Raw genomic sequence first — 10,176 nt, 5'->3', positions numbered from 1 at the left:
AACCAAGATTGAACTCTTTGGCCTGAATGCCAATTGTCACGTCTGCAGGAAACCTGGCAACATCCCTACGGTGAAGCATGGTGGTGGCAGCATCATGCTGTGGGGAGGTTTTTCAGCAGCAGGGACTGGGAGACTAGTCAGGATCAAGGGAAAGATGAACGGAGCAAAGTACAGAGAGATCCTTGATGAAAACCTGCTCCAGAGCGCTCAGGACCTCAGACTGGGGCGAAGGTTCACCTTCCAACAGGACAATGACCCTAAGCACACAGCCAAGACAACACAGGAGTGGCTTCGGGACAAGTCTCTGAATGTCCTTGAGTGGCCCAGCCAGAGCCTGGACTTGAACCCGATCGAACATCTCTGGAGAGACCTGAAAATAGCTGTATTGTGTGTAGATTGATGAGAAAAACAACAACTATTTAATCCATTTTAGAATACGGCTGTAACGTAACAAAATGTGGAAAAAGTCAAGGGGTCTGAATACCTTCCGAATGCACTGTATATATACACTACCGTTCAAAGGTTTGGGGTCACTCAGAAACTTTCTTGTTTTTGAAAGAAAATAAAAAAAATTGTCCATTTAAAATAACATCAAATTGATCAGAAATACAGTGTAGACATTGTTAATGTTGTAAATAGCTATTGTAGCTGGAAACTGCTGATTTTTTATGGAATATCTACATAGGCGTACAGAGGCCCATTATCAGCAACTATCAGTCCTGTGTTCCAATGGCACGTTGTGTTTGCTAATCCAAGTTTATCATTTTAAAAGGCTAATTGATCATTAGAAAACCCTTTTGCAATTATGTTAGCACAGCTGAAAACTGTTGTGCTGATTTAAAGAAGCAATAAAACTGGCCTTCTTGAGACTAGTTGAGTATCTGGAGCATCAGCAATTGTGGTTTCGATAACAGGATCAAAATGGCCAGAAACAAATAACTTTCTTCTGAAATTCGTCAGTCTATTCTTGTTCTGAGAAATGAAGGCTATTCCATGCGAGAAATTGCCAAGAAACTGAAGATCTCGTACAACGCTGTGTACTACTCCCTTCACAGAACAGCGCAAACTGACTCTAACCAGAATAGAAAGAGGAGTGGGAGGCCCCGGTGCACAACTGAGCAAGAGGACAAATACAGTGTCTAGTTTGAGAAACAGACGCCTCACAGGTCCTCAACTGGCAGCTTCATTAAATAGTACCAGCAAAACACCAGTCTCAACGTCAACAGGCTATCACTCCATTTTGCAACGCCATGCCATACCCTGTGGATGGCGCTTGATTGGAGCCAATTTCCTCCTACAACAGGACAATGACCCAAAGCACAGCTCCAAACTATGTAATATCTATTTAGGGAAGAAGCAGTCAGCTGGTATTCTGTCTATAATGGAGTGGCCAGCACAGTCACTGGTTCTCAACCCTATTGAGCTGTTGTGGAGCTTGACCGTATGGTACGTAAGAAGTGCCCATCAAGCCAATCCAACTTGTTGGAGGTGCTTCAGGAACCATGGGGTGAAATCTCTTCAGATTACCTCAACAAATTGACAACTAGAATGCCAAAGGTCTGCAAGGCTGTAATTGCTGCAAATGGAGGATTCTTTGACGAAAGCAACATTTGAAGGACACAATTATTATTTCAATTAAAAATCATTATTTCTAACCTTGTCATTGACTACATTTCCTATGCATTTTGCTATATTTCCTATTCAAACTCATTTCATGTATGTTTTCATGGAAAACAAGGACATTTCTAAGTGACCCCCAACTTTTGAACGGTAGTGTAGATATAAGCCTTCTGCAAGTTCTCATCTAACCAACAATGTATAGGTTATTCCAAGTTCCTTTGAATAGTGTTAGTTTATACATATATATATATATATATATATATATATATATATACAATTCTACACATTTTGCTGTAGGGGGGAGAGAACATTTTTGCAATTTTATAACTAATTTCATGCAATTGTACTCATTTTGGGGTTGAGAGAAATATTAGCAGTTTTACAGCTAATTTCCTGCAATTCTACACGTTTTGCCATTGGGTGGAGGCACATGTTTGCCGTTTTTAATATGATAACTGATGGTAATTCAACCATGATTACTACAAGTTTAGATACCTGACATGGGCTAACTGAGTGACTGCTGATGCACAAGCAAATTTCGAAATTGCACCTATTCTATTATTCTAACTCTCAACAGTATGTTGAGACCCCGACTTGAGTTCCTAAAAAATAAATAAAATATATATTTTTTTTAAGTGTTGGTCCGCGGACCTTCAGTTGCCCATCCCTGCTGTAGATCATCACGTCTCTACTGTACTCTATCGTATAGTGAATGCTGTTTTCTGTCTGTACAGTCGTGGTCAAAAGTTTTGAGAATTACACAAATACTAATTTTCACAAAGTCTGCTGCCTCAGTTTTGATGACGGCAATTTGCATATACTCCAGAATTTCATGAAGAGTGATCAGATGAATTGCAATTAATTGCAAAGTCCCTCTTTGCCAAAAAAACATTTCCTCTCGATTTCAGCCCTGCCACAAAAGGACCAGCTGCCATCATGTCAGTGATTATCTCGTTAACACAGGTGAGAGTGTTGACGAGGACAAGGCTGGAGATCACTCTGTCATGCTGATTGAGTTAGAATAACAGACTGGAAGCTTTAAAAGGAGGGTGGTGCTTGAAATCATTGTTCTTCCTCTGTTAACCATGGTTACCTGCAAGGAAACACGTGCCGTCATCATTGCTTTGCACAAAAAGGGCTTCACAGGCAAGGATATTGCTGCCAGTAAGATTGCACCTAAATCAACCATTTATCGGATCATCAAGAACTTCAAGGAGAGAGGTTCAATTGTTGTGAAGAAGGCGTCAGGGCGCCCAAGAAAGACCAGCAAGCGCCAGGACCGTCTCCTAAAGTTGATTCAGCTGCGGGATCGGGGCACCACCAGTGCAGAGCTTGCTCAGGAATGGCAGCAGGCAGGTGTGAGTGCATCTGCATGCACAGTGAGGCAAAGACTTTTGGAGGATGGCCTGGTGTCAAGAAGGGCAGCAAAGAAGCCACTTCTCTCCAGGAAAAACATCAGGGACAGACTGATATTCTGCAAAAGGTACAGGGATTGGACTGCTGAGGACTGGGGTAAAGTCATTTTCTCTGATGAATCCCCTTTCCGATTGTTTGGGGCATCCGTAAAAAAGCTTGTCCAGAGAAGACAAGGTGAGCGCTACCATCAGTCCTGTGTCATGCCAACAGTAACGCATCCTGAGACCATTCATGTGTGGGGTTGCTTCTCAGCCAAGGGAGTGGGCTCACTCACAATTTTCAATTCAAAAGTGATAACTAAGTGGCTCGGGAAATAAAACATTGACATTTTGGGTCCATGGCCAGGAAACTCCCCAGACCTTAATCCCATTGAGAACTTGTGGTCGATCCTCAAGAGGCGGGTGGACAAACAAAAACCCACAAATTCTGACAAACTCCAAGCATTGATTATGCAAGAATGGGCTGCCATCAGTCAGGATGTGGCCCAGAAGTTAATTGACAGCATGCCAGGGCGGATTGCAGAGGTCTTGAAAAAGAAGGGTCAATACTGCAAATATTGACTCTTTGCATAAACTTAATGTAATTGTCAATAAAAGCCTTTGACACTTATGGAATGCTTGTAATTATACTTCAGTATACCATAGTAACATCTGACAAAAATATCTCATAACACTGAAATAGCAAACTTTGTGAAGACCAATACTTGTGTCATTCTCAAAACTTTTGACCACCACTGTAGATCATCACGTCTCTACTTTAATCTACTGTACTCGTATTATCTTAAAGTGAATGCTGTTGTCTGTCTGTAGATCATCAGGTCTCTGGAGGAGGATGCAGCGGGCCAGAAGATGCAGCTGGCCTATCGTCTACAGCAGGTCGCCGCCCTGGTGGAGAACAAGGTCACTGACCTCTAACCCCTCACTTCTGACCTGTGGCCTATCGTCTACAGCAGGTCGCCGCCCTGGTGGAGAACAAGGTCACTGACCTCTAACTAGGGATGGAACGTCAAGATTCTGGGCCCTGTCAGTCAAAACCCGTACAGCGCTGTGAAGCGGAGCGCCTCTGAGGTCTGACGTCATCTATAGCATGTTACTGTACAGCCACTTCGTTCCAATTTAGGCATTTATCAGTGCCCAAATCTACCATTTTTAACCCGTATACGGGTAGAAGTGTAAAGGGTTAATATAATAAAAGTTATACCAAATGACCAGTTAGGCCAAATAATAGATCAGATGGTCTCAGTACGACTCCCTGATAAAATAAAGGACCTTGGTCTCAGTATGACTCCCTGATCAAATAAAGGTTAAATCAATAAAACAGGCAGCAGACAAAGAATGCCTAGCAATAAGTTTCACAGGGATCTACCAGGGAATATAAAGGAGAAACGTAAAAGACAAGAAGGCTGGAATACTTCTAACCTGCAACACCAGGTCTCACCAGCAGAGGGGGGTGTGGTGGAGTTGAGCAGATTTTAGTCAATTTAAAAACCAGCTGCGTTTAGCAGGTTGTTACATTGAACAGACAGACACTGTATAGAAACTAATTTATTCTCTGTAAATAGTGCTTATTTATAATCAATACCCTATCCCATAGGTGCCTTATTTAAACTTTTGAAACAACTTAACGCGTATAATTTTTTTGAAGTCAAACACGTTTGCCAAATGAACTGTGGCGAACCTGTTTTGAATTTGTACTGTGGATTTGTAAAGGTAACAGGCAAAAGCTGGATATGAGGTGATTGTTTTATCTCATGTCTTACTGACAGAACCTGTACCGGGGTCTATAACTGACAGAACCTGTACCGGGGTCTATAACTGACAGAACCTGTACCGGGGTCTATAACTGACAGAACCTGTACCGGGGTCTATAACTGACAGAACCTGTACCGGGGTCTATAACTGACAGAACCTGTACCGGGGTCTATAACTGACAGAACCTGTACCGGGGTCTATAACTGACAGAACCTGTACCGGGGTCTATAACTGACAGAACCTGTACCGGGGTCTATAACTGACAGAACCTGTACCGGGGTCTATAACTGACAGAACCTGTACCGGGGTCTATAACTGACAGAACCTGTACCGGGGTCTATAACTGACAGAACCTGTACCGGGGTCTATAACTGACAGAACCTGTACCGGGGTCTATAACTGACAGAACCTGTACCGGGGTCTATAACTGACAGAACCTGTACCGGGGTCTATAACTGACAGAACCTGTACCGGGGTCTATAACTGACAGAACCTGTACCGGGGTCTATAACTGACAGAACCTGTACCGGGGTCTATAACTGACAGAACCTGTACCGGGGTCTATAACTGACAGAACCTGTACCGGGGTCTATAACTGACAGAACCTGTACCGGGGTCTATAACTGACAGAACCTGTACCGGGGTCTATAACTGACAGAACCTGTACCGGGGTCTATAACTCTGGTCCTGGAGAGCTTTCGTTCCAACCCAGCACTAACTCACCTGAATCAGATAATCAAGGTCCAGACTGAAGGCCATGAGACGGGTGTATTAATGATGGGGTGGAATAAAAGCCTGCACCCCCAGTAGCTTTGTAGGACGGTAGTTGGAGACCCCTGACCTATCCCGTTCCAGGTAGAGACCCCTGACCTATCCTGTTCCAGGTAGAGACCCCTGACCTATCCTGTTCCAGGTAGAGACCCCTGACCTATCCTGTTCCAGGTAGAGACCCCTGACCTATCCTGTTCCAGGTAGAGACCCCTGACCTATCCTGTTCCAGGTAGAGACCCCTGACCTATCCTGTTCCAGGTAGAGACCCCTGACCTATCCTGTTCCAGGTAGAGACCCCTGACCTATCCCGTTCCAGGTAGAGAACCTGACCTATCCTGTTCCAGGTAGAGACCCCTGACCTATCCTGTTCCAGGTAGAGACCCCTGACCTATCCTGTTCCAGGTAGAGACCCCTGACCTATCCCGTTCCAGGTAGAGAACCTGACCTATCCTGTTCCAGGTAGAGACCCCTCACCTATCCTGTTCCAGGTAGAGACCCCTGACCTATCCTGTTCCAGGTAGAGACCCCTGACCTATCCTGTTCCAGGTAGAGACCCCTGACCTATCCTGTTCCAGGTAGAGACCCCTGACCTATCCTGTTCCAGGTAGAGACCCCTGACCTATCCCGTTCCAGATAGAGACCCCTGACCTATCCTGTTCCAGGTAGAGACCCCTGACCTATCCTGTTCCAGGTAGAGACCCCTGACCTATCCTGTTCCAGGTAGAGACCCCTGACCTTTGACCCCACAGACTCTGTATCGCTATATTTACCTAACATGTTATCGTTACCAAGGGTTACTCTCTTTGGCTCTGTCTGAAGTGGCACCCTATTCCCTATATAGTGCACTACTTTAGACCAGAGCCCTGTAGTACCCTTTTCCCTATGGGCCCTGGTCAAAAGTAGTGCACTATATAGGGTGCCATTTTAGGTTGCACACTTTGACCCAGTTCCTGGTTTGATGACACCTACGTTTAGTTAGTGTACATAGAGATTGTTTATCTATCTTGGGTTTGTAAAAGGTTGTGTAGTTATATTGTTGAATGGTGATCTTCATTAGTTTTCCCTCCTAACACTGTGGTCTGTGTGTTTGGAGATCCTGGTCATCAGGATGTATGGCTTGATTTATTGACAGTGAGCGGGTCCCAAATGACACCCTGTTCCCTATATAGTGCACTACTTTAGACCAGAGTAGTGCACTATACAGGGGATAAGGGGTGCCATTTTGGGACAAAGACGGTGTGATTTTTAAAGGATGTTTTCTGACTGGGCTGTTGTGTGTGTGTGTGTGTGTGTGTGTGTGTGTGTGTGTGTGTGTGTGTGTGTGTGTGTGTGTACTGTTTGATTGGAGCGTTTTTAAAGGGTTTAGTCTACTAAGGCAGTATACTGCCCCATCCTGTGGTCAGAGGAGGCACAACATGCTGCAATACCTCCTGATCACTTCTTGAAACTTGGTTGCGTTCCAGGCCGACTAATTTTACAGATGCTGCATCGCATCAATCCAACGTTGTGTGTCACATCATAGAGAGCCCAGTCGGGCATCAGATTGCTATATAACATTACATTTACATTTACGTCATTTAGCAGACGCTCTTATCCAGAGCGACTTACAAAATGGTGCATTCACCTTATGATAGCCAGTGGGATAACCACTTTACAATTTTTTATTTATTTATAGTATTTATATTTTATAAAAAAATTATTTAGAATTTTTAATAGTTTTTTTTTTAGAGTATGTTTTTAATTTTTATTTGTTTTATATATATATTGTTATATATATTTTTTCTTTTATTTTTTGTGTTTTTTTCTTTTTATTATTATTATTATTATTTATTTTTTATATATATTTTTTGTGGGGGTGGGGTGGGGGGGGGAGAAGGATTACTTTTATACTAACATGATGTTGTTAGCTGGTATGATAAACACCTCTCTAGGCAGCCATCTGCAGTGTCGTCAGCCTGGAACGCGTCCGTTGTGTCTTCCTGTTACTAGTGAGCGTTATGTTGCCTGTTCTTTTCTGACCCCGTGTCTGGCTCGTTGGACTGTAGCTTTAACTAGACATTCTCTGCATGCGTGTGCTTGGATTCTCTGCATGCGTGTGCTTGGATTCTCTGCATGCGTGTGCTTGTTAATCGTCTGGTCGGGCTTTTGTGGACGTCTTGATTCCTTTGGACTTCAAATCAGAGCAGCAACACACGTGGTGAGGAACCTTATCCCCTATGTAGTGCACCACTTCTGACCAGAGCCCTGTGGGCTTCTCTATGGACCCTGGTCTAAAGTAGTGCACTGTGAAGGGAATGGGGTGGTATTTGGGACGTTAACTGTTGTGTTATTCTACTGGCTGTACAGTTTTATATTCCTTCCCATTCTGGGTCATCAACAACACACACAGGTCTGGACTGAGAGGACATCTCATATTCTAATGAGAAGGTCTCTATCGGAGAAACCTTGGTGTGTCCCAAATCGCACCCTATTCCCTATACAGTGCACTACTTTTGGCCATGCACCCTATTCCCTATACAGTGCACTACTTTTGGCCATGCACTCTATTCCCTATACAGTGCACTACTTTTGGCCATGCACTCTATTCCCTATACAGTGCACTACTTTTGGCCTGGTCAGGCTAGGGAAAAGGATGCCATTGAAAGATTCTGCTTTAAACAATAATCCAACTGAAATGTGACGCTTTTCAGCGGTTTGTAAAGATGAGATTGGGGAGTTAAAAGAGAACACTACTGTCTGCCACTCTTTGGCACGTGTATAGTTTGATACCAGATGTGTATTTGTGCCTGTAAATACATTGTGAAGAGAATTGGTTTTATGGGGAAAATAAAGTTAAAGTTGTAATCATAACATTGTGTGTGGTTTGTTTTGGTTGAGATTGTGATGCTTTACGTTTTTGATGGGAAAGAAACTGCTATAATCGCGAAAAGAAACATTGTTTTGTTGGTGTGCTCGTCTGGGTAAAAACGGTCAAAGTGTGAAGTTGTAGAGACTAAGGTGCTCTCTGAAAAGGATAGTCACTTAAACTCACTTGCACTTTTAAAACAATAGGCAGGTTTTCAGTGACCCAGGTTTATTCAACTAAAGTAATGTCGCAATAATTTTTTTGTGAAACAGCAGATGTAGGATATATACCTATATTTTATTTTAATCTGTTCGACGGATGGATTTTTCTTTTGTCTAACTTTCTTAATTGCGACAAATGATGATGGAAACGGTGTATTTCAGATAAATGATGATTGCCGAATACGCAGGGCATGTAATGTCAACAACACGTAGGCTAACTATGAAGCTCCACTCCACATTTAATTATAAAGGCCTGCTTCATCTATTTCTCAACTATAAAAAATATAGTTACTTTGTAGGATCCTTGTCCTGACTTTCAAGAATTTCACCATCCGATTATTTCAGATCTACAGGACTGCACGTTTCACCACGGCACGGACTGCGGCGATATGTACATGGGAACAAGATGGTAACTTTACATGAAGTAAAGTTGTGGGGCTTGCTTTAACTCTTTAAAATGATTTTTGGAAGAAGTTTTAAAATGTTTTACAGGGAAGTACAGTACTTACTGAAAATCCTGTTTAGTCCTTGACCTCTGTAAAGGCTGACCGGCAGCCCATACCGAGGGAGATAAATAAACCTGACTATTCCCAGTATGGGAAAACATTGTCATTCCACAATCAAATAAATGATGTGTGTTCTGATCTGTTGTCAATGATAATACGACAATTATTGTGAATACTCTGATTAATGTAATAGTTTGATTTAAATGTTTACATGCTTTGCGAGAAGAAGGATTTCTCTAATAATCGTGTTTACATGGGCACATTTGATGGTCAGGCTACCGGATGGGACTTTGAAAAAGTAAACTCCCAAGGCAGGTGCTGTTGTTGTCCAAGGCAGGTGCTGTTGTCCAAGGCAGGTGCTGTTGCGCTCTCCCAAGCAGGAAGAAAAAATAAGACGTTAATGTTTTGAAAACTAGGCCATTCAGTTATCATATTTCAACTTGTTTCACCACAAGAACATCACTAAACCCTTGTTAAATTCAATCATATACAGGTTAGAGCTAGAGAAGAGCAAAATAGTCCACAAGTTTACACGGCTGTGTGCAGGTCACATTTACATCTTACATTTTAGTCATTTAGCAGACGCTCTTATCCAGAGCGACTTACAGGAGCAATTAGGGTTAAGTGCCTTGCTCATGAGCACATTGACAGATTTTTCACCTAGTCGGCTCGGGGATTAGAACCAGCAACCTTTCGGTTACTGGCACAACGCTCTTACCCACTAAGCTACTGTTACCTTTGAACTGTAAAAACGTCTACTAATGTCGTCCACCACTATTGTGTGGCTTACCTCTGTGTGTGTGTGTGTGTGTGTGTGTGTGTGTGTGTGTGTGTGTGTCTAAACTGTAAATATAATATGATTGAGTGTGAATATTCTAATTTCTAATTGAATCTACTTGAAAGTGTTAGAAATTGCGTAATTCAAATCTGGTATTGTAATAAGAATCAAGAGATCTTCAATCCAAGCTTAATTTATTATATGCAAAATGTATGTATGATAAGTATGAAGGTTCGTATATACGGGTCCACTGAAATACCACGCAGGG

General features: G+C 42.7%; 1 protein-coding gene across 1 annotated transcript in view; it reads left to right on the top strand.

Moving 5' to 3' along the window:
* LOC311124012 (plexin-B3-like) overlaps positions 1-5,132 on the top strand; it is a 73,792-nt gene extending 68,660 nt beyond the window's left edge. The window contains exon 33 of the mRNA XM_084198233.1: positions 3,846-5,132. Coding sequence (XP_084054359.1) covers positions 3,846-3,950 — 105 coding nt within the window. The 3' untranslated portion in view covers positions 3,951-5,132. The remainder of the gene's footprint in view (positions 1-3,845) is intronic.
* The last annotated feature ends 5,044 nt before the right edge of the window (positions 5,133-10,176 follow it).

The sequence above is a fragment of the Coregonus lavaretus genome (genome assembly GCF_964263955.1).
Source record: "Coregonus lavaretus genome assembly, contig: HAP1_SCAFFOLD_622, whole genome shotgun sequence".
NCBI lineage: Eukaryota > Metazoa > Chordata > Actinopteri > Salmoniformes > Salmonidae > Coregonus > Coregonus lavaretus.
This window is presented reverse-complemented; position numbering and strand designations above follow the sequence as displayed.